At 39.1% G+C, this 26,400-nt stretch overlaps 1 protein-coding gene across 1 annotated transcript in view; it reads right to left on the bottom strand.

The window, feature by feature from the left end:
* The window catches only part of snta1 (syntrophin, alpha 1), a 35,940-nt gene extending 11,620 nt beyond the window's left edge, over nucleotides 1-24,320 (bottom strand). The window contains exons 1-2 of the mRNA XM_005929737.3: nucleotides 23,812-24,320; nucleotides 17,470-17,655 (exon numbers count right to left, since the gene is read on the bottom strand). Of these exons, the coding sequence (XP_005929799.1) occupies nucleotides 17,470-17,655; nucleotides 23,812-24,094 (469 nt within the window). The 5' untranslated portion in view covers nucleotides 24,095-24,320. The remainder of the gene's footprint in view (nucleotides 1-17,469; nucleotides 17,656-23,811) is intronic.
* Nucleotides 24,321-26,400: the final 2,080 nt, after the last annotated feature.

Genomic DNA, 26,400 nt, shown 5'->3' with positions numbered 1-26,400 from the left:
ATTTACAAGTAACCTCACATTCACACCTGCAGCCAGCTTTTTGTCTTTGGATTCTACCCAGAGAGCTGTCCACTGCTCTACCCTCTCTAACAACAATAATAACAACAGTAAAAATAATTTGAAAGTTCAATAAATGGAAGAGTCTATAAGTGCACCATGACACACTGGTGTGAATATACATGTGTGTCTTTGTGTGTCTAAGCGTGTGTTTTCAAGATGACTATCTTTTTGTGGTTTGAAGGACCACATGGAGGTGAAACATCGTGAAACATGATGACATCACCGAACTATCAGTGTGACCGAGGATTCAACAGCAGTATCCAACAGCTTACTTTGATGAATAAGGCTTTTGATATATATAGATCAGTAACCCCGACCCATTAACAGTTAGGACTGGCTAAACTGATTGTGAAGCACTCTGTTACTGGTCATATGGTTGAGTTTCCAAACCACAATGTTTAAGGAAAGAGTAAAGCACAGCAAGAAATACAATGGTAAACTGCTGATCAAAGTCTAGCTAAGAAACCCTGTCAACTGATGGATGTAAATGCACAGGCAATCCTTGTAAATAACAAAGATATTCTCAGGGATCAAGAAAAACAGAGACATGAGTTAGACGGAGAAGCTTATGCAGCGCATAAAACTTGAAAATCTATTAAAGGTTTATTGATGCAACATTGTTTGAAAGAGAGACGTCTCCCCGGGCCAGGAGCGCTCCAAGGTTGACTACAGATGTGTCAACCTGTACTACTTCTACTGAAGTCTGGACTCTTGGGGACAGGGGAAGAAAACAGGTAGGCTTTCACAGTGTTGAAAGCTGATTAGCATTCATCTGACCATATGTGCTGGGAATGCAGTTCTGTTCATTGCACTGGAAGGCCAGTTTTCTTCTTCCGACAAGCCATCACAATTCTGACACCATATGTTGTGGAGTTCTTTCTTGCAAATGCCTAAGAAGTTAGAAAAACACGGCCCGAGGTGCTTCGTCATAAGGACTTCCAGTTCTGTATGGTGCATGACTGACACAATAGTGTCAGGGCTTTCACATTAATACAACGGGAGGTTAAGAAGTGCAAAAACACACATCCATCCATCTATCCACCCATGTTCAGAAGTGTGCTAAAAACATATTTATGAGATCTTTATGCTGTCCCGTAAGTTAAAGACAGATTTGTCTCCTAATAGCCAATGTCAGTGTCAGAGGTACATCTGAGGGGGAAGTTCCCAGTTTAAATTTGAAGAAAGAAGCTGTGGCTCATGGTCAGCATCTTAAAGCCAAGGCTATGGGGGTGCCCATAATTTTTGGTGGATATAATTAAGTGTTATGAAATTGTTACTGTATCTTATTCTGTACACATATCTTTTTAAACGCAGTTTTACCACTCACACACCCAAGCTCAGATACCTAAACACACCACCACAGATGGAGTCCTCTGCTGCAGTCCAAAAGGCTGTGTATGGCTTTAACAGCAGTAGCCACTGCTGGAGTAAAAATAGCCCAGAGGACGTGGCAAAGCAGTAGGTTTAAGGCAAAGCTTTGGTTTCACATGGGAAGTGTGAAGTGCTCTGTACAAGAGGCATGTAGCCAGAGGGCAAGCAGAAGAGTCATAGCACAGGACAGCAGGAACGAGAGAGGAGGCTTTTACTTTTCCCAAAATAGAGATCCTGCCAGATACACACAGCCTTCCACTTATTTAGCTTCCAAGCATCAACTCTCTAACAGTGCACGTTTTATTTGCCAATTTAGGGAATGTTTACAAATTTTCACTCTTATGGAAAATTGCTACATTGCTACAACTGTGTGCTTTTAAAGTAACTGCAAGTATCCAGACGTGAGTAGTGTGCAGAATATTGTCAAACTGTCACATAGTATGAAGCAAGAAAACTGCATGAGCAACATTTATGTAAAACATGACTACGGTTCTTTTTCAGACGTGCTGCTATGAGCATTTAGGGATTACAGTGCATGTGTGAAGAAGTCTTAAAATGCTCCAGGAAAGGGCATGACCTAAATTCTGAATAATTCTCGGAATAATTTTCTCTGCACCTCTTTGTTTGCAAACTAATTTTCCATACTTTTCAAAAGTAGTGTGGATCAATAGTAATGTTTTGGATCTAAAACCTGTCTGCGATGTTTCCCTTTTCTCTCTCTACAGAGATAAAGTCAATTCCTTTGAAATTTTGTTAAAGATTTGTTGCAAAAATCTTAAAAGATTAAGATTAAGGAGTACAAATTTTCTCTCAGCAGTCTGCATGGAGAGTTTCCTTGAATACACATTTGTGACTCAGACACAAAATTTACACAAAAACGTTTTCACACACTTGCACCTGGGTACACATGTAGTAGCGAGTTTTTTAATACTTAATAGTGCCATTCTTTGTAAACCTCAGAGATAGTTGTGTAAGAAAATCTCAGTAGATCAACCGGCTACTTCAGCAAATGCATTTTATGGAACTCACACAACATTTTTTGGTTTACGGGTTGGTTACAACCAGTGTTTTTTCACTTCCTATTTTACCTTAAAATCTCTAATAGCTATTCCTGTCTGTTTTTAGCATCGCCTGTGTTTTATTATCCCATCATTTCTCCTATCTTAGCTCTCCAGACTTCATCCAAACACCTACTGCTCTGAAGTCAGCAAAGTATGCTGACTTCAGAGATTAATAAATGTAAAAATTGCCCATACTTAGTATTTTTCAGCAGAATTTTATATTGCCTTGCAATGTAACATAATTACTGAATCTTCGAGCCTCATAAGTGTGTAGCTTTTAAGAAGGGTTTCAAACTTATTACAAAAACAAAGAACCACCAAGTGACAAAAATATTCCATATACAGAGCGGGTAGTAATTTCCTCCCAAACTCATGTAAACTGGTTAAAAGAGTGTTTGCCTGCTTCAGCAGACCATCTGAACTGATGTGAAATGTGAGCTGTCAATAAGCGACCACAACAACAGAAAACATTTCCATGCTAAGAAAGCTGCTAAAGTTTTTCAACCCTGATTTTATATACTTACTGGCTTTTTTCATTCAAATTTGGCATTGTGGTTGATAGCGCCTATTTCTATCGTGTGACAAACTCAGAGCACATATCTAATACTGCTTTACATGGACTACATGGTCTGTGGATGTCAGTATAGTGCAGCCAAATGACACTTCAGTGACATCTGTCTAATAAGAAGGCCTCAGTTACACAAAAAGCACAATTTCAATAACAGCAGATTCTTCAAAAACACTTTAAGAGAATATAAGGAGAGCGAACATAGTCGTGGCTAGAGGTGCTAATATCTAGCACATAAACATATTTCTATTCTCGGTGGGCATTACTCTTTATTATGTAAGGCTGAGATTATGTCTCTGGTGCTGCACAAACTGCACAGCAGAATAGGTTGGGAGAAAGCAGCAACTATAGAGATGTTTACTTCTGTAAAGAGGCTTTTATAATCTCCCCAAATAACAATCTCGATGTGATAGCTTTTAAACATAGTGCCGTATTAAAAAGAGAGGTGAGACGATAAGAAAGATGGAGAACTGAAAGGGGTGTAAAATGGAACGAACAACATAGAAAAGAGAAAGGCAGCAGGAAAAATGAAGATTGGGAGCAAGAAAAGAGAATATGAACGAGCGAGACAGGCAATACAGGGAGAGCGAATATACAGCTTAGCTCAGCCAGAAATGTTGCCATGAATACCAGTGGCGGCTCATTCAATACAGGGCTAAAATTAGCTGAGATGGCACTGTTATTACTTTAGCTTATCTGGCAGCCAGTGAAACTACTTTTGTAGTGTGTGCGTGTCTGTGTGAGAGAGAGTTATGTGTGGGAGTAAGTGTGCGCATGTGAGGAGGTTCTTTGCTTCTTCTGCAGGATCTGCCACTAAGCTTTTCATGGTAAACTCGTCACTTTTACATTGAACCTAACAACTCCTAGCCAGACACTTTCAGTCAGCTGAGTTCCAGCACAGTTTGCTTAACCGTAACTTGGACATTACAAACTGCCAAATAACACTTTAACTTGTTCGAACTCTAAACAGCCAGACCTCATTATTATGCTGATTACCTAATATACACAGAAACCATCACATATATCATTAACCCATCACTGCTAATCCTTGTCTGAAGCCATCCATACCCAGGAGGAGCATATCAGGAGGCCAGCAGCTTAAGAAGTTAGGCATGAGCTGACATGTTTCCAGACTTGGCACTTATAAACTGAAACTGGACCAAACAATACACTAAAGCTAAAATACCAGCCCTTCGTCCGCTTGCCACTGGTTACTGTGGGAGCAGCTGGAATGTGACTGGGGAGTTGCTGACCTCAGAAGCATGTTGTTGCCTCTGTAAACTATGTCAAGCAAAGAATGTCCCAATGTTACACCTCAGGGGAACAATGTTATGGGTGAAAACAACGTCATAAATTACTGTATAAAAAAAGTGAAACATGTTCAGTACATAGAGGTCAATTGAGGCAAAACAAAAATAATAAGAAGAAAAAAAACAGGTTTGCAATAATCAATTATACAAAAATGTGGAGTTCATGTTTCGCAAAATGTAAGATGTGGACTATTCAAGAGACGATGAAAGTGGACATCAAACAAATGAAAGATTTAGCAAAAACTCAAGACTGCAAAAAGGAAAATGTTACAGATACATTATGAGCTCATTTCGGTCCATTTCATGTTCTGTCACTATGTAATGGTTTCATTCTGTGTTCAAACATCACCTTTTCATGTGTGAAGTTTGCTTTTATTTCCCAATGGAAAAGAAAACACGTTTGGGTTTTTTTCAGCACTTCTCTTAAACTTGTAAACAGCAAGATTCTGGGCTGGACTAATGCTAAACAGTCACCACTGCTGCAGAGACAGAACAACTGATTGATTGACCACTATTGATAATCAGGCTGAATGGCTTGTGACTAAATTTCATCATAGAACACAGGTATGGTTAAAAGTCAGATATGTTATGTTATATATATATATACATATATTTCTTTCAAACTTTCAGTAGACGTATTGAAGTTTGGTTGACATTTTACACACAAACATTGTTCTGTGCTTGTAAATAAAGGCTTAATCTAACAAATACGTCAATGGTGATGTTCATGCTTGGTATGTGAAACTTTGTTTTTTAATAGGTTTATAGGTTTGTTTTGTTGTTTTTGAATTTAACCACAACACAGAACTGAATAAGTGGAAGAAGATGGATGGATGTATGGATGGTCTACAGGGACAGGGAAGCTAAAAAAGACAGGAGCTAAAATGTCTAGTTTCACAAGGGAATGCTTTAAGACAACTGCAAATTATGCAATTGCAGAAGTGATTGTGCTGGAAGTGAGCACAATAGGAACTCCTTTAAAATAAATACTCGTTACTAATCAAAATCAGTCTAAAAAAGTTAATGATCAGGATTAGGCTTCGATATACCAAAACCACAAGTGGGGTTTGTGAACATTTTGAGGCATGTGGTACACATACAAGGAAGAGGAAAAACACTCTCGTCAGAGCCTTTTCTTATTGATCCCTAATTTTGTGGGCTGTTAAATGCCAGCTTTACTGTATGTGTCCCTATTCTATCACTGATTAATGTGAATCTCCTTCTGGTCAATTACCCAGGTCTATATGATTTAGATAGGTCTGTCATTCCTATAGCCCATTTCATTAAAATCATGGATACATGCCAACTTTGGGAGGTGTTAGGTATGACATAAGTGAGAGAGAGAGAGAGAGAGAGAGAGAGAGAGAGAGAGAGAGAGAGAGAGAGAGAGAAAGCAGAACGCAGTGAAACTTTTAAATGAACTCACATGCTGCCAAAGAGATTTGATTACTTTGCATAGTGTGTCAGGAGAGTTAATTATCCTAATTCAACAAAGTGAAAGTGAAGGAAACTTGAACTGGATCTGGCAGAACACAAGAACAGAGTAGAAGGGATGCTTGGTGGCAAATGTTCACTTTTCTTTTGCTTATGATTGCTGCCTAAAAGGCAAAAGACTCATCGATTTATAAAGTATACACAAACTATTTTTCCACCTCAAATGTGCAATTTTAGATGTGTTTTCGTAATCGTTGGAAGCTAAAATTGCACACACATTATATGAATAATAAAAGTAAATATCGCCCACTCCATCCCCAGCATGGCAATGGGCACAATGCTGCGAAACAGTTCAGTGGAATTTAAACCTGTAGTGAAGTAAGAGACTGACACAAAGAGTGGGCCACCAATTTAACAGGGGCCTAGAATCGGGGCAGAGGGTTCAGAGAGGGCTTGTTAAGTAAACTTGATGACACTGAGGGAGAAAGGGCCTGTTGGAGATTTGTGATTTAATAAAGCTATGTTATTTAACTGGTTAATCCATTCCCTTGCTGAGTGTAAGCACAATGTCCTTACGGGCCAGCAGCTCTGAAGGAAAAAGGACCCAAGCTTTGTGTCCACAGCGTTAGAGGTTTCATGGCAGGGTTACTCACAGAGATTCAGAACAATCCACATAACACCACACATTACCACAGAACTACACTACTACTGATGTCTGATCGCATCCAGTCTGTTAGACTCCTCAGCCATTTCTAACACTCGCTGCAAGAGAGTAATATAATAATGGACAGTGGCAGCAAGTTTGCAGCACTGAGAAGGGTCGTTTATATTTATTTGCATTTCATAAAGCAGTCTTAGCGGAGTCATCTTAGCGATGCTGAATTAGCATTTATATTTCTGTACTAAAATTCTTTGTCACTTTTACAATACATAACTACTAAGAACAGAAGCAGGACGAAAGAAAAGTTATTGTGACATCACATTATCATATTTAATGCATGTGCCACGTAAGCATTTAAAGATTTGGGGGACTAGATAGGTGCAATTTATTCTTCAGAAAGTGCCAAATAATAATCAACAGCAAACCCACCTTCTCGTGTCCTAGTAAGATCTAACAGCTGTGTATTAGCCAGGTTAAAAGGAAAGGAATCATGATCACAGTAATAATTATACTGGCATAAGAAACCAGTCTGTTTGCTGAATACAGACCTTAAGAACACATCAGTGTTACAAACTATATACATTCATAGAAAACACACACACACACACACACTCAGTTCTGACACTATTTGGGTGATTATAGCTTCAATTCCAAAGATTCACTTTGAGTAATGATGCACCAATCAACAAACCAGGGACTGAAATCAGCCAATTTTCAGTTTTCTCGTGTGTGTACAGCAACTCGCTTTCAGTTAATTATTTGTAGTTCTTTCCACTACCACAGCACTTTACTTTCAGTTGTTTCAGTGAGAGAATCCTGCAATTTACTGCAATACTGTTAAGTTTAATAATTTATTTTTTTTATGAAAGTAATAGTCTGCATTGAACAAAGGTTGCCCACATATGCTGTCAGTTGTACCCCTTAGAAAGAGAACTGGAATTATCAGAAATCTTTATCTTCATCTATCTTTATCAATATAGAACCATAAATTATTCTCCAGTTAGGAGAGAAGTAGTTTTAGGGACACACGTTCCAGATGAAGGAACAAAACTGATCATTCCAAACAACAGGACCATCCTGCATCTGCTGCCACCCACCAGATGAATACATTACCTAAAACACAGAAATACAGACAATCGCTTTGCTGACTGGACTGACACAGCTCAGCCACGACCACCTGAGAATTTGCAGTCGGGACGTGTTAATTAAGAAAATCTCACCTGCCTCCCTCACTACCTTTCTAGCATGTCCTAAAAAACACACAGGTCAATCTCTGGATCAGGGAAAGGGAAAAGAATCATGTGTGAGTGCAAATTCATGTGAAAGTACAGTCTATTTACAGATTATATCATGTGTGAATAGATAAGAGGGCTAAGACATATGCTGCTTCAGTAACAGAATCTCAACTTGTACAGAAACTTTTTCAGACAAGGAATGAATAATCTTAGCCAGCAGCATGCTGTGTCCCAATGAGAAGCTTAAAACTTTACTCTCCACAGTCATTATGTTCCATAAATCACTCGCCTAACCCTACTTAAATCAATACAGTAAGATAGAGCAAGAATATATATCTCTGCTGGCCTTGCTTAAAAAGACTATATGGTATGTATCTCCCTTTGAGGGGCTATATTCACACATGTCCTTGAAGAGCTTGATTTGTAGATATGAAATATGATTTTAGCCCTCAAAGCAAAATGTAACTCAGTCTGGTCCTCATTATTCTTCTAAAAGCGACTGAGCTCTTCATTTTGTAGCCAAAGAAGTGACTACTTACAAAACCAGAGCTAGAGTGGCTATTACATACTCTTTAACAGGAACCCAGTTAAAGGTCAACAAAAAATCTTCTACGTAGCGTGCCGTATAAATGCTCTCAGTTTGATCAGTTGTGGCCCTGCTGTTTGTAAAGCACCAGTTGTGGCATTTATTGATTTCCATACAGGCAGGAAATCGCAGAAGGAAAGACTCTAGTCGAAAATACACAATGTTATTGTGAATGCTAGTACAAGAACCAATCATATATTGGATGTTTATCATTGAGCCAAATACACAATATATTGCATGCTTACACTAATTTTTAATTTGATAAAAAAAAGTATTAGAAAAATATATGCATTTAAATTCACAGATATGGAATAAGAACCTTCATTCACTCATTAAATAAAATGAAACAGTGTTTGCAACACACAGGAATTTCTGTGTGCATGGTGTGATCTGAAGTGTTGCCAAATCATACAATACAAGCCTATGCTGAGGACCCATATTACTCCTCTGAAATGTATTGTAAGGGTTAAACTGAATAGTCACATTTCAGCAAGAGAAAATGTTTTATCTTGAGGTTATATGCACAGTACTCCAGAAACCCAGTAAAAGGTAACTGCTCAAATGAACTTAACTTAATGTGTAGCATCAGAGGGAGGGAGGAGTGAGCACAGTGGTTTGCACTTTGTTTTAATTTGTCTCTGGTGTTGGATCAGTTATGAACCAAATTGATCTGTTAACAGGAAACGTCTCATATGTCTGTTAAAACACAGCTTTTACTGACATCGTGTAAACATGTTAATAGCTGAATGCTACAATATGTGACTGAAAAACAAACAACGATGAATGCAGTTCCACATGTGGCACAGTGTATATTCATTAACACACCGACAGCTTGAGATTACACTGTAAACAATGTTTTGCTACACACAGATACACAAGTATCTCTGTGTAAAGACACACAGGTATTACCTCAGAGATTTCAGGGTTATATTGTGAAACTGTTTGTAACAGGTTTTGCAATGCAGCTCTGCTCTGGATAAATCCCGGGCTCTGCCTGATTCTCACATTCCAGGACCTCGCTCGCTGTCCTGAACAATTTCTAAGAGAACGTTTTGCCTTTTTTTATCAGAAACATGTTGATTCTCCTTCAGCTTTCTTTCATTTATCTGAATTGTGACACTGTTTTCAAAGAGAAGCACAAATACATGAAACCTTGGCTTGCAATGTATTATTTCTGTTAGAACATGCCTCACATTCCCTCATCAGATTATTTTTAGCAGCTAATTTGCGCAGCTCTTGGTAGAATGCTTCTTATTATTAAAATGAAATGACTGCGTCTTTGTACTGTACATAAATTAGCGCATTGTTAGTAGATCACGCGCAGAACTCCCCTTCGAAGTCTGTCCTATTTTGATTTTTATCACTTTGAATGATGTATATTTAGTTCTTCGAACGAATTAAGAAGGATATAAACGTATTTTTGTACATTCAGGATTTTAATTTGTTGTCAGGACTTCCTCCACCTCTGCAGTCCATCTCTTGCCTCCGCCTTTTACAATCCGCAAGGTCAAATATTAACAACAATACTCAACATGTGAGGTTTACTCCATAAAATTATTATATGGATACACTTCTTCAATTGACACATATTGCACAAACCGGGAATACAAACTCGCCATATAATGTAAGGGAACTCTCCATCATAAATTTTAATATACATAGAGACAAAGAGGCCTGAGTTGCGTGAATGTGCGAGAGCGAGACATCGGAGAGATTAAGTTTGGAGTTAGCTCTAGTTGAGAATGCTGACAAAGCATCCTTCAGCCAACACTTATCACAAACACAAATGAACCTCTTCAAATCAAGTCTCACCTCAGGCACTCCTGAAACACATTCCCGTTTGTGCATATTGGATGTTCACAATCTGACAGCTTCATAGCAAGTATTAATACCCTTAGGTCTGGGGGGATGATGGAGCCACATTTATTAAATACAGTCAAATGTGCACACACTGTGTTCACTGAGTCTTCATCTTAAGAGACATAATGATTCAGATTCAAAATACAGCCTGCATGAAAGGCACAGCCTGAACAGCGTAGCAACACATGACTCAACACAAGCCGTCACTGATAGTTATCTCTTGGTCCCTGGCACATGTGATACATGTGTAGCCATTTACACAGCATCACACTGTGCAACTGGCTACACAGTGTGGCTAAAAATTAACAACTGACGGGAAATGCACAGAAGGTGCTGGCTAGCAGTTACAGTTCAGAAAAAACATGCACATCGACCGTTGTTCAGTATACTGGAAATGGTTCACAATAGCCTGCCATCAATGACGATGTTTAAATCAGGACAAATCTGCAAAGTTGACTAAATGTGTGACACCCAGGAATTTGAGTGTCTATGTTTGTGTGTGTGTGTGTGTGTGTGTGTTTGCAGCACTCTACTTGCACTCCCGTGGGCAGACAATCCACAGTGTGTTGACAAAGCCAACTCAAACATCACACAGCCAAGAGTCAGGGCAAGGCCACAAAAAAACATCTATAAAAGATGTTTTAAACCTACGCAGACCGAACATGTCCTATTTGGCAAAGCATCTTACTGACATATTTCAAAGAATTTAAAGGAACAAAAAGTTACCAAATGTGGGAGATTACATATAAATTAGTATAATCTAGTATCTCCTCCATTTAACACTGGAGGAAAAGCTGTATGCACCACAGAAAGGTCTGTCTAAGAGAGACAGTCTCACATCCAGCTAATTTAGAATTGCCACTTAACCTTACTTGCAAGTTCTTGGGCTGCAAGCCACCTTGAAACCCTGAATCGGGTAAGTGGTTAAGAAAATATATGCAATTAAGAAACCTAATCATGCAACTTATCACAAGGTTTGAAAAGTAATTTTTTTGTACGTGTCATCAAGTTTAGCAATGCTGTACTTTTTTTCTAAACTGCCTACGAGAAGAAGAAATTAAGATTTGTTTTAACCTGATGTTTCACGTCTCATACAAGAAGCTTCTTCAATTCTAATTTGTTTTAACCACATCTCACTTTTGAAACTGACACACTTTTCTCTAACAGGAATAAATGGGAACAAAGTCAATAAATAATTCTAACTAACCAACCTCCCAGCAGGGATAACAGACATTAGGATGCTTTATACAACTAACAGGACATGTCCAAAACATATACCATTCCTGCTAAAATAATTTTAGACAAAGGAAAGACTGCAACTATAGAGCTTCCATAACTAAGCCTATTTAATCCCTGACTATGCGTGCACTGGGCCAGAGAACAGCTACCCTAATGAAAAAGACAGGACAGAGAGAACTGCAAGTGTCCTGAGAAATGGGCATAAGAAACTCTGTGATTCCCTGTGTCTTAAGCTCTTTGTCTCATTCCATCCCTCATTCTCCCTCTGCACACATAATCACACAAACACACAGCATCTCCAACTCTGCTGAACCTCAGGTTGACATTAAGCACAAACACAAGCACAAACCTTTGAATCACACCATGACCAAAATCTACTTTTTATATGCACCTTTAAACATTGAACATTTCAGCAATTTAAGACTACAGACAAGCACATCTTGTATAGGTAATATTATTTCTATACTCTGGTATAGAATTTTTAAAATTCTTTTCTTAGCTACTTTAGATATTTCTCCTTTGTCCAAATAAGCACAATACACTGAAGACCCCTGAGGAGAATCTGTATGCTTTTGAGGACATACTGTAAGTATGCTGTAAGACCATTCATGTTTTTCCTTATTTAAAAGAGGAAATGATCACATCTCTCATCACTCTGCTTTATGGCCAAATGTATTAAATGGGGAAAAGTAGCGTAAGGTTGCAGACACACAGAAGAAATGTGCAGGTGGAAGCTGAATTCTTTATTTATAAACAAATACATAAGCATTTCATTTGAATAATGACCAACACATTCTACCAAGAAGAGTGCACACTCATCAGAAAGGAGCACCCAATGAGCAAGCAAGTAATCTGCCAAGGAAGGTAGTACAGTGTAAGCATAGGTGTTAGGCATGTGTTTCTCTCCAGAAACAGCATGGCAATCCAGATCAATGAGCAGGAGTTGAAGCAGAATTGATACGCTTTTGATGGAAAGGGAAATTCTCTTTCAGAAATTACTGGGGACTGTGTGGGGTCTTCCAGGGTAAGACAGCCATTCTCTGGATAAATATTGCAGCTCAGGTAGAGCACTGGATTTATCCTAACAATAAAGCTGCAATATTGCAAACATTTTTATCATACAAACCTGCAATCTGTGTGTGCTAAAGCTGTAGGATGTGTCAAAGAACACCAAAAATTACTGATCTTGCCCCATGCATGTGTTAATGACGGAATGATTTTTGCTGAGATTTTGCGGAACACAAAAGTGTCCAACTGAATTTTTTGTCAGCCGTAGCAAGGGAGAGCAACTCAGGTATGACTAGCAATACAGAGCAGTGCTTATTTTTTCCGTTCATTGACAGAGCCTGATCTATGATCTATTTATGGCTTATTTATTGAGTCAAAAATACACTACAGTGGCATTACAGATCAAAGGTTTACAGTTTTACTACTGTTTATGTTCACTGCCGCAATTTCTAACTCAGGGTATGCCGGCCTGCTCCAACTTTTTAGTGGGAATCTGGGTTGAAAAGGCATTCCTCAAAAAAAATCCAAATGGGAACTCAAAATTTTAACTTTGGACTTTTTCAGGAACCCACCATAATCCAACACTCACTATACATTGCTTTATTTTGACATATATATCCATATAGCATGTCGCAGATGTGATAACAGAGTTAAGTTACGAAAATGAAAAATCTGTTGGCGATGTTGCAGAGCTTCCTATGTACGCTGCTGAATGACGACACACAGATGTTTCATTGTGACAAAAAACATAAAACAAAAAAAAGAAAATACAAAATTGTTTTAATACTGACTCTCAGTATTTTGATAACGTCAAATGTTAATAAGAACAGTAAGGTTCTATACTGTTTCATCAGAAGACCTGTATTATTGGAGCTCTGCTCTAATCATTCAGGATAAGGACTCCATGACAAACTGCAGGAAGGAGCCAAAGGATACCACACTCAAAGCTTTAAGCAATCCACCTCAGTTATGTGGTCATTCTGATAACATCTCCCACAGTCATTCCAAATAAACTCTTAGTGGCAAACATCAAAGCAATATCAGGCATCTGTTTTTGTCATTTAACAACTGTTAATGACACACAACTTGCATTGAATTGCCTACCACAAACCTTCAGTAAATCACATTCGTATTATTAGTTTAAATAATCCCCACTTGAAATTTTATGCTCTAAAATGAAAACTGTCTTTTATCTTCTCCTTCAGTTGCAAAATTGATACTCGACCTCTTTGATAAATCTCCATCTTTACTACTACACTAGAAAGTGTTGACTGTCGAGAGCAACTCCAGCTAATTCGGCAGTTTTGTGACCATTAATTATCTTTAGCGCCTGTTTATTTGGCTTAACTGTGACACTTTACTTGGCCTTGCCATTGCTGGCTCTGTCCTGATGGGACTTCAGACATGGGTTGCAGGCATGACTAGACTTTACCAAACGAGGTATAAAAAACGATTACGAAAGCTCAAAATAAATGTAATCCTGTGTACTTGTTTTCTGAGTTTAACCTTCTACTGCAGGAGCTCATGTCTGCACAGATACTAAGCAGCCTTCCACCTTGTTCATCACGGGAGCTCTCACTGTGGTGTGTTACATTCTTTCCCGTACAATAAAAAAAAACTTAAACTTGACTCCTGGGATATCTTGGATACATGGACAGCATGTACCCACCCCCAACCCACCCCTTCACATTCACACTTGCCTCAATGTCCTGACCTGTCCTTTGCAGCCTCTTTATCCTCCCTTCCTCTGTGTGTGTGTGTGTGTGTGTGTGTGTGTGTGTGTGTGTGTGTGTGTGTGTGTTTATGTGATAGTGGAAGTTTGTGTTCTATGTGGCACTATAGTTTCTTTGTTTGTGTCCTTTTTGTCAAACCTTGGTTGCCCAGGGAACAATTCTCCCACCAAACTATTCCGACCCTCCACCCAGTATTGCGCGCTCTCTCTCTCTCACAGACTCACACACGCACATGAACTCACACACCTACACACACGAAGTTTTATAACTCTGTGCATGTACATAGTGGAGTGGATGCGCACATTGTCTTGGTTGGCGAGCTGGCTGCAACGGCAGATGCATTTTCAGTAAGAGTCCAAATTAAGAATGGATAGAAACACAGCAGTAATGACAAACTGCTGCTCATTCATTTGTCATTTATGGAAACATCACAGTTGTACACCTTCACTTCATCAAACAATGCCTAATTGGTCCATGATGTTTTCACAGTTAACATTTTACAAAACTCATATATAAATCTCATCATTCCTCCTGATCCTAAGCCTAAAAGTTGTTGCTGTGACTGGAAAATGTGAAAAGAACAGGTTGTGATGCAGCAGAAGCACACACACAGGTAAAGACACCGCATGTTCGCACACTCACACATAAGCATTCAGGCCATAAATGTCGCTGTGAAGAAATGCTGGCAGCTGTGCTTTTATGGCTTCATCTGGCCTGTTATATTTATCTGATACCCCCACCCTCACCCCCCACCCCATGTGCTATCTTTCTCATACGCATCCATTGATATTCCATCAACAATATAATATAAGGTCCACAAGTAAGGTGAAGAAAGCCAGCTCTAATTGTTTTCCACAAAAAAAAAAAAAAAACAGAATATTCACAAATTCCTATTTACAGTGAGAGGCTTTACGCACCTTCATGGTCACACCTGGGAGCTGCCCACTGTTGCCCTTTTCCTGTACTATTGGCTGCTAAGCAACTGTGTGGCCTATTTAAAATCATGTGACTCATTATAAATCGATAAAGTAAACACTGGTAAAATCATACCCAGCTGTGCCACATATGTGCCGCTGGAAATGCTTAACCCCTCACAAAACTGGTTCTAATGAGCAATTTTCCTGTTTTTAATGTTCTAATTTTATGCACACAGACAATTCTTAAGAAAAACCTTAAGCTAGCACATCATTAAAGAAAACCTAGTGTCCTTGAAGCCTTTGATTATACTGCTAAAGCAGACCTTGACATTAATACCCTACATGTGCTGCTGTAGCAATCAAATTGCATTAATCTGAGCAGGCAGATATGTGTTTAATACAAAATATTTTATCACTTGACTTTCAAAAGAGTTGGATCGGAAAAAAAATCCCAGCAAAGGTACAGAATGCTAACCAGGTGTCTAATATGCCTTAACTCCTGTAAATGTTGTGAAAGGGTTTATCTGACAGATTCAAGTGTTACTGTTCATATAGTCAAGATATTTTAATATGATGGAGGCCGTTTCTCCTTGATCTCAGTCAAGGCCGTCTGTGTTATGAATTTAACAGAGCGCTGAAAACTGCCGTGAGCACAGCAGTGGTGTGTTTGTTGCTGTGCACATGTAAAAGAGAGTGCTACCCTGACCTTTAACACCAGAGTGGTGCCAAAAAGGAGCTTGCTTCTCACTGTGTTTGTGAGTATCTTGACAAAATGCCAAAACCAAAATAAGCACTGTACATGAACTTTATGTCATCGGTATTTTCAAGCATTATCATGATACAGAATAGTCCTGAAATAAAGGAGCAATCTTGAAAATTACAGCAGGAAAAAAAAACAAAAAAACACACAACCCTAAATATGTTTTCTTTTATTCCCGTAAAATGCTCACAAGATTTCCACTACAGATATGTATCCTGAAGTCCAGTCATCTCCTGGTCAGACAGACATACATCAGCAGAACATCAAAAATGTGCATGCACACATACCCCTCAGTGAGCCTCTGAGCCTCTTTTGCCTCCTCACTCCTCTATCGGGCCCTCAGGGGGGAGGGAAACCCATGAAATGATTCCTGACATGTCAGATCACACAGCAGCACCGGTTGAGCTGTCTGATATCAACACTTTTCTGCCTGACTGTGGACAAGTAAGACAGGGGGATTTGCAATGATTTCCCCTGGCTATAGCTCTACTTGTATCTCCTGTGCTGACTTAAGTTGCTGAAGCTGCCCTACTGTGCCAGTTAACCCTGAGAAATTCTGTGTCATAGAAAAATAGCGATTCAATAACCTGTGTCAAACTTCAAATTCTGTTTTTTTAGGATAGAAAATACATAATTATTAAAATTTGTATCTAAAAAAACCTACTAGGTTTTCATCTGGAAGACGAGAAGCATCGTCACTGAATAATATCAACTCGAACCAACCACTGTCCTTTCTGTGTCAGCTTGGCAGGAGATGCCAAATTCCTGTTGAGCAATCATTTAGAAAGAGAAAAGAGTGTTTTTAATCCTTTCCCCCTGTCTTCACAATTAAAATTCACATCTCAGATTCACCTTGTTGTGTTACACCCACTGGCAGACTGTCACATTTACATCCATGCATGAACATACCCTGAAAGAATATACTGAGAGTGAAATAGAGAATGACTGAGATATTGTACATTTGCTCCAGCATCTCACACAAATGAGTGAGCATAAAAGGACGGGAATACACCTTCTGACTCCACCACAAAGCTTCCTATGCAAAGCCAGCCGGATCCCATGGGTTTGCAGTAGTTCTGACATGAACCTAACTTCGTATCAGTGTCAAAACGGTTTAATATTATCGAAAGACGGTTCATTAGCATACTGGGGTGCTCACAGGTGTGAGCCCTAACAGTATTCTTAAATAGTGAGGCTTTTCCTCTCGCTGTTTGAGTTCAACTCATTATTTGGATGTTTCCGGTGAAGTCAGATCAAAGTTTTGATTAAATGAAGCGTCTCTCCCGGCTCGTCATTTTTCACCCTCGAGGAAGACTGAATCAGGTCTGGAAAAATCTATAAAGAATATCAAGGTATCAAACATTCTCATTATTTTTACCAATGCATCTATTTGGAGCTGTGGGGTGCACAGAGGGTGGATGAGATATAAGAACTTACGTACTTTAATACCCTGAGGACTATATCATTTGGCAATACGAGGAGTTTTTCTTCTTTGCATGTTTTGTAGTTAACTTCTAATATCCTGTCACTTTTTAGAGCATCTTAACAGCAAAGCGGGTGCACAACAGGAAGAACAATGAAAGAAAGACTGAATTGGACAAAGAAGAAAATGTCAGAGTCACAGGATGTACTCTAATTTTTTTTGGCTAAATGAAAACTATCTTACCTTCAAGGATGACTTCTTTCCCGGTTTTTTTTAACGCTTGCACAGCCTCGTCATGCGTGGCCTCTCGTAAGTCGTAACCATTGACAGAGAGTATGGCATCACCAACATAAAGGGCCTCGGTCTGGTCAGCAGCCAGGCCTTTAAAGATTTTGGAGATGAGGATTGGCATCTTGTTTTCCTTGCCACCTGCATGATCAGACAAGAAAATCAAGTTAAAAATCATGTGGAAAAATCCAACTTTTACCACTAATTAGCTTCACAAAGCAGTTTGGTAGTTCCTATTTGAACGGCCTATTGGCAGTATATAAAGCAAATCAAATGATATGTTTTCTTGGACACTGGTAAATAAAGCACTGATAAAAATGCCCTTAAATTCACTGTGACTTCACACCAGAAGGTATAAGTTAGAGCTGAGTGATAAAACTAAAAAAGTGTGTGGCTGGTTGGTAGTTATAAATATGAAATAAACAGTTTCTGTCCCTTATCACCTTAACATTAGTCACCTAAACTGCAGTTAAAAGAGCACATAAAAACTGATGGAGACAGTGATCGGCCTACTGTACTATGGTCTGTGTCTCCGACTCTCCCTCCCTTTGTCTCTTTGTCACACAATGAAGGTCAACTAGTAAGCTGATGGATGCGCTGTAACTCTTGTGGTGGGCTTCCGCACTTCATGTGAAATATCATCGTTAATGTCAGCTTAAAGCTGGACTTTGGCCTTCAGGCTAGTGAGAAATAGTCTTAAAGACGATAAAATGCTTTTTGTGTTTTGGTTTTTTTTGCTATTTCTTCTGGGTGATCCCTCTGCGAGGATTTTTATCATGCAAATTTCTTTGGATCAAATCAAAACTTCTACACACGCCACCAGGACGATGAACTTATCCACTATTCTGAGCACCATAGCATCATATAGATGTATAATCAGAGGCAATATGTGGCCCTCACTGAGTCAGTGAATTAACGAGGGTGTTCCAGAAAGCTTAAAGAAAAGATAAGTTAATGTGGGTTTTAAAGCTTTGTTGGTGATGCTATCTTTTCTGTATATCATCAAATGTTTAATAAAAAAATAACTAAACTTATAAACTTGAGTAATTATTTTAAATCTTAAAAAAGATATGGGAATTTGTCACAGGACAGTTAAGTAACATGCATGACTATCAATACTGCTAGATATATTTTTTAAGGTTTATGTTTAATTAATGCCATTTTGAAAAGGAGCTGAAGAACCAACAACAAATACAGAAGCCAAAGTAGATGGATACCATGTTATCTGCCTATAAGCCTTTAAGAGTCATTCTAAGAGAGTATTTTGTGGTTGTAAGTAGATATAACTAACTGGTAGATATGATAGACTTCACTATACTACAATACAAAAAAATACTGCAGTTTTTTCTTTAGTGGGTGACATTGTAAATGGATATTGCATATTGTATATGGAGTGTGAGAGACTTCTACTATCAATGTTGGAGATCTACAGGCCACAGTCAACAGGACCAGGAAGGTGCAGGAGATGTAACCTGGGACAGTGTACACTGAGAGACACAACCAAGTGGCTGGGATAGTGTGCAAGCACAGCTGTGCCTCATATGGGTTAGAAGTACCCAACTCCCAAATGGAGGACACCACAGAAGGTGGTTGAGAACAACAAGGCTAAGGTCCTGTGGGACTTCAAGCAGCTGTTGGCCAGCCAACCACACATAGTGGTGGTTGACACGGAGCAGAAGACCACAGTGGTCGTAGATGTGGCAGTCCCAGGGGACAGCAACATGAGAAAAGGGAGCACAAGAAAACAGAGAAGTAGCAGGGAACAACTGGAGCAGATGTGGAAGGTAAAGCCCATAATAGTCCCAGTGGTAACAGGAGCATTAGGAGATGTAACTGGAAGAGTGGCTCCAGCAGATTACAGGCACAACATTAGGGGTCTAAGTCCAGTGCAGTCCTAGGAACAGCTAAGATTCTGTGCAGTACCTCAGACTTTTGCAGAAGACCCAAGGAGGAACACACACACACACACATATCATGGCCTAGCATGTTATATACCACTAAATTAACATTTTATTCATGAGGTAACAGGCACAAGATAGCCCCAACTCATTACATTCTTTAAATAAGTAACTACACTCTTGTACAAAACTGAATAATAACAGTAAATAAGCTAATCCAACCACATAATTAATACTGGAAGATCTAACAGAATTGCTGTGAATGGACAGAGTTGCAACAACGACTGCAGACAATATGAGTGAACATACAATAAGGCTTCATTAAAGCTGATATGGATTGATATAGCTCAAGATAACACAGTGCATATAACAGAGGATTCAAATGTAGTACAACAGTTGCACAGTAGGCAAGAGAGTTTCTAGGATATAGTGATACTGGTTTCTAAAGCCATTTTCAAACATGATGAATGTAACATTAATGGCTTCATTAGTCTGTTAAAGTGGCGGCATTCAGATATAGGTCACTATCACTTTAATGTTCCACACAGGTTCATTCAGACATGCCCAAGGCAATGACGGAGCCAGTGCTTTCTACCATAAAAAAAGGAGACAAGCATTGTCAGCATAAGCTCTACTCAAGTGTGGCAACACTTTTGAACATGCCATTGTCTACAAGAGCAATGTCTCAGTGTGTGCTGCTCAGCATACCAGCATGTGAGAGACAGCAGTGGCTGCAGTTCAAACTTGTGTCGTTAATAAAGTTATATTTAAATGTTACTCGGCCTGGCCTAGAAAGATAGAGATCATGACTTTTACAAAAAAAAGTGAAGCTCGTTTAGACATAAGCCCAACAAGTTGAGAGGTCATCGGTTTTATGGTAAAGAGTGCGAGTCTGAAAAAGGGCTAAAGTATCCACGGGATGATGAGGAGGGTGTCAGAAACACTTAGCGTTGGCAGAGAAAAGGATGGGGGCACATTTAGAGAGTAGACATTTGAATCAATAAGGAGACAAAACCTTTAAGGAACAGTTAAAAATATTTTTTTCCCCACTTTCTTTACATTATAAAGCCTGACCTTGGAGGAGAGAGGAAATTCCCAAGAGAGTCTGAAGTTTCCCTCAAGTCTGAAATACCACTTACTGGAATGATTGCAGAATAAACATTTTTTGACATATTGTTCTAAAAAATAACCATTAATATGTCTGCCACTCCCACACAAACCTTTATTTCCTTCCTACCATTCTTGCAGGTGCATTTCATGTCAAATACAGTTCAGCACCTACAGCTGGGAATCTGTCAATCAAATATAAGGTGGGTGGCAGTGGTACAGACAAGGTGGAGCCACAGAAGCTTCTTATGGCAGATTAGTAAATGGTATAATAGTGCTGTGTATCTAATTTATTTATTATAATGCTTCTTCATCATCAAAAAATCTGCACGTCTGCACTTCAACTGTCATCAGCTTAATTCACACAATGCTGGAACAATATATAGAGTCAAAGCAAAACTTCAAAGTATTGTGGATTCATATTCCTAATGCAATTTTATTAATATTTTTGTTATGCAATGTTGCACTTGAGTCTTGCTGACTGACAAAAATAATGTCTGGAAAAAGTATGAGTTGGTCTGTTACAAGAGTTTCAGGAACCAAAACATGGTTTCATAATATTTGGCCCACCCAACTGGAATTCAACACATAGGGACTATTCAAACAAAGTCTGGGATGGTTTTAAAGTGAAATAATTGTTTTATGGTACTGTTCACCAACTGCCTTCTCTCAAAGTAGCATTCCCTCTGACTGTCATTGTGGTTATATGCACGGACCGTGCACCTCAGTGGCTCCAAAGAAGGAAAAATGTTTGCAGAGACACGCAAACTTTTACCATTCTGCCTGTCCAGAGACCTGGAGTCTAGATTCCATGCCTCCCCTCTTAAATTTAGACGTGAGTTAAAGTTGCCTCCGTACTCTTCCTCAAGCTGGGGTGGGCTCCCTAAAATTAACACTAGTGGAGTACTCCACTCCCAGCCACATAGCTTTCATCTTTAGCCAATGACAACTGACTGCTGTGAGCTGCTTCTCTCAGCTGTTCGCAATGCGGTGTCAACTAGCCTACAAGTTTTTCTCTGTTCTTTCATTTGTTTCCCCCTGCGTTTCTGACACTTTTTTCTTCCTGCTTCTTTTTTCTTTTTACTCTTTTCACCTCTTTGACCTCTTGTCCCATATACCATTTCATGTTTGGCCTGCTCTTTCTGCCTGCACCTTTCACTTTCAATCTTGTATACCCTTCCTCCCAAAACTGCCTCTGAACATCCAGCATCGCAACAATGTCAAGCCAAAAGGCTTCTAGCTATGATTTGGTTTTAATAACATGCTGTCTGATTTTCAAACCCACCCATTTCCACAGATGGACATCACAGTTATGTCATTAGGGTTTGGCTTTGTTTTGTTGTTGTTCGGAATTGCGGGGGGGACTAAAAATTAAGATGTCACCGGCAGCTACAATGATGAGCCATCTTTGCAACATGACAATAATGCAAGTTTACAATTATCTATCAACTCGACACTTTACATCAACCAATCGCCAAGTGATTACCTGGGAAGACAAACTTGCCAGGAGGAAGCTACAGCTCACACACATGCAATTATACCCACACATGCTGCTTATAGATCCATGCCCGTTATTTATTACACCTTTTACTGCCTTGGCAGCCCATGCTTTACAACACAAGGTGACTTAGGGTTGTGAACTGACAATAATTCATTGATATGATACATGTCATCACACAGGGGTTATGATTAAAAAATATAATTAGATTTATTGAGACTATGGAAGAAACCTAATGAGATTTTTATTTTTATATGTAATTCTAGGAAAACTCTTCCAGTACATATTTACAACACACCACCAGGAAAATCGGAATTTAGAAAGCTGACTTTTTAGGCGAGAATTGTGGGGTCTGCATTTGCATTTATCACGACCCAATCAAAATAAGAAACACAGTATGTAATACATCAGTGTGCAACAAACAGCGTTTATTTAAGTTGCACAAAAGAATCATAAGTTCACCACAATAACCTCAAACAATTCTAGTTAAAGCCAAGGAGGCGGAACCCCACTGTGTGTGGCAAGCATATGAAAATGACCACCTAATTACTGTTTCAATTATAAAGACAATGTAAAGACACAAAGCAAGCTGTGTAAAAAGAAAAAGTGTAAATCTATCAGTTGCTACTAAATTTCAAGAACAAAAGCTGTAATATTTGTCCGTCTGTAAAATATAATAAAATCCAAAACATTCCTAAAACTTTATCACATTCCTGTCTGTTTTATCTTTTATATTTACATAGCATCCCACTGCTCAACCTTCCTAATCATCTTCAGTTTGAGATCCCCACAGAGATAGGCTATTTTCGTGGAAGCAGGACAAGGAAAAGTCTTTTATCAGCTGCTGCAAAACACATGGCAGGTATGCAGGCTTTGCTGGTAAAATATGGAGAGATTACAACCTTTCTTCATTGAGAAGTCCCTGTAGAAACAATATTCTTGTGGCCACTATGTGCAGTAGAGGTCTCTGTGTCCATGTCTACTCCGGATTGCTCATTCAAAAGCAAAGTTCAACAGCCAAAAAGGTCTTTGAACCACCTAAAATACTCTGTAGAGCGTGGATTTTACTCTGTCACATATATTTATTGGTGTTACAGCTTCATAATCAGAAGTTAGATGTAATAAAACTAATGACACATTTGTGTATGTGAGTGTTGGTTGATAACGCATAATATTCAGGTTTATAACCTGCTTTGTTTGGTGTCTGTAGTCCATAAATAAATATGTTTAAATGAACTGCTGGTGTCGACACTGCTGGGTAATAAGCATCTACGGAAAGTATTCGGGGATTTGTGGAAACTTTTTAAAACCCAAATCGAGTTAAACAGAATCACGTGCCATTTCCTGATTTCTCTCAATTCAATTATCCAAGTTATTTAAACTAGCGTTTATTTTTTGTGTTTGTTTGGGGGCACACGGTGGAACCCAACGTTACATGACAGTAGCGAACTAATTGCCGTCTCCGGTGACTGTGGTGCACTGAAATGGTTCCCTGTTGAGGAGAGAAACAGCTTGAGAAAATCACAGCTGTCGTTTTTTCTGCGCTAACATCAGACCTATACGTGTGAGTTATAACACGAACGGATATTTGTCATAGAGCAAATCGCGGAAAAGTTGCATTTTACGCACGTTTCTGAGAATTGTTGCACATTGTTGAAGTTAGGCAAGTTAACTGGCCGCTGTTTTCGCGGTGGGTGACAGAAGGTACGCTGTAGTCAAAACTTGTGTTAACTGACAGTAACTCGCCGTTCATGCAGTTAGCTATCTTTAAGATACTTTCGTAAACTACCTTACCTTTGATACTGATACCGAGCCCGCCAACATCTTGCTTGGTAACTCGCACCGTGCGCTTCACGTTGGTGATGGTTTCCGGGACCGGGGACGAGCTGAGGTTCGGGGGGTCTCCGTTGATAGCACCGGCGGGACTCGGGTTTGGCTTCGCGGGTTCTTCGGTGCCCTCGCCGGGGTTTAACGTGAGACTATCTTCGGTAAGTGTAGCCAATACCCGGATCCAGCGGTCCACGGTCACTCGAAGTTCCAGCAGTCCCGTTTTCTGTGCCTTCATCGCGGCAGCCATGTTCAACGCATTCCTGGAATAACTCTAGACGGGCTGGCAGTCCTGTAAGAGGGGGTAGAGGGCTGTGGTAGGGGGCATGCAGACACACACATTGAACCCCCCTCCCCTCCTCCCTCTATTTTCTCCTCCTCCTCCAAAAGAGGTTTATCCAGTAGTAGGCTAAGTAAAGTTAATTGAGGGCGATGCGATTAGCAGCGGTGTTGACACACACTCAAAGTTCAAAGAGCTTCTTGTTCAGCCCATCCGTTAATCAGCAATGTGAGGTTGAGCCACGCATAATTAAGTTTTTGATTCATTATTTATTTCGAGTGTATTTCAACACCCAGCCTCAGATCACAGAATATATATATATGTATATATATATATATATATATATATATATATATATATATATATATATATATATACATATATATATATAAGTTCTGCAATAAGGAAAACAAAATCGATATGCTTTCAAGGCCAGAAACGCATTTCTATTGAAGAGAGTTTATATCAGGAATGACACCCACTAAGCATCTTCGGCTTGAATTCTGCTGACAGAAAACAGTGGGTGTGATGTTACCATGAAGAAGCCTGCACGTTAATCAGAACAATTATATTTATTAGCTCTCATTCAAAATGGGTTTCAGGACAACAGGAACTGAAAGAGGCCATAATGCCCCTCAGTACCATGACACCGATGCCCTGTTGCAGCAGCTGAGGCATAGTTAAAGTTGGTCAGTAACCAAATAACCAAATAACCAGTAAATGTTGTTAAAACCAGACACGTGACCAGTAAGATGTTGTACAAAGCATGATTAGCCCAAAGCTCTTCTCCAGTAGGTACCAAATGAGTTGGCAGCGTGGTGTTTGAGCATGGCAAAGGATGAATCAATACTGGATACAGAGCAAGACCAAACGACCTCATCTCCCAGACTGGGAATTCCATGACAGTGAAGAAATGGGCTAAAAAAAATACATGAAAACTTTGTTGTTTGTGTTTGAAATTTTCTGCAGATAGAAGGTAGAATCGTGGTTTAGATTAGTAAACTGATTCCACCAGGGCTACTGCCAAAACTGCAACTCATGGTGTTTCAGTTAAAAACCCAAAACAATCCTGCGTATGCTGAAGATGAGTGCCAGTAAGTGGAATTTCAGTTCTTTTCAGTCCACAATTTTCATGTTTAAATTTCCAGTTCAAACTAAAATATTTTTCAGATTTATTTTATTTCCTTCCTCATTTCTTCAGTTCAAACTGTTTAGCAATGCTTTCCATTTCTTTTGTAATTTGCAGAAATCTACTCTGGCTGTCAGTTTTCTTTTTCATTTAGTAGTGAGTAGTAAATATTTAATGAAAAATGTGAAAAAAAATGCAATAACTATTTTGAACTATTTCCTAATATGCCATGATTTCAGGAGTAATAAGCCAAGCCGTTCAGTCTCGGTCTTGACAGAAACTCAACGTGGATAAGTACTGCACTGTTGTGGTGACTCAGCAGAGGTGCACTTAATTGTGCAGCATAGACATTAAGACCATGCAGGAGTCACTGAAACAAGCTGATGAAGCAGTCCTCATTTCCTATGCTCTGTTGCATCGGCAAGGTATCTGTCAGCCCTTCAGCTGTGTGTGTGGCAGCCTGTGTTGCATCTGCTTCACAGCAGGTGAAATAGCAAAGAAGTCCCAGCACTCAGGGTTGGAAAACACTCTTCTGGGTGGGCTGTTTAGAGGCAGTTGCTCCCTTAATGAAAACAAGTTTGGAGCTTTGACTGAAAATTCCTCTAAACCCACACAGATGCTCTAAATATTCTCATCTGTCAACAACATTTCTTTATAATTCTAAAGTAGCTAATCAACTCAAATATCAACGCTTACTTTATTCTAATCGGTTCATGTTTACTGTAGTGAATATTGATGTAACAACTTTATTTCTAACAACTTGTTTTTTAAGTCATAGACCATGGCTCAGCTTCACACTAAATATTCAACAGGGAATTTCAAAGCTTAGATTCAAATCTTTTGTCTCCCTCTAGTGATTAAATGGCTCTATTACCTCTACACTGGAAACCTAATCTGTTTAAATAACAAAGATTTCCCACATGTCCTATAGAGTACTTTTAAAAAAAATCTAGGAACAGCTTCTGATTGTTATGCCATGAGGTTTTCACTGTGATAGAAATAAGTAAACAGTAAAAACAGCTGAATTAAGAGAAAGTCTTGTTAAAGAAAACACATTTTGCAGTTATAAAGTATAGGCCATATGTATAAGGTTAAAATGCAATTACTGCGTCATTAACTGATATTAAACAAGCACAGCCTGTCCCAG

Source organism: Haplochromis burtoni, unplaced genomic scaffold (assembly GCF_018398535.1).
Source record: "Haplochromis burtoni strain Fernald_Lab_line unplaced genomic scaffold, NCSU_Asbu1 Contig_125, whole genome shotgun sequence".
NCBI lineage: Eukaryota > Metazoa > Chordata > Actinopteri > Cichliformes > Cichlidae > Haplochromis > Haplochromis burtoni.
Note: the sequence above shows the minus strand (reverse complement) of the source record. Positions and strands in the feature narration are given on the sequence as shown.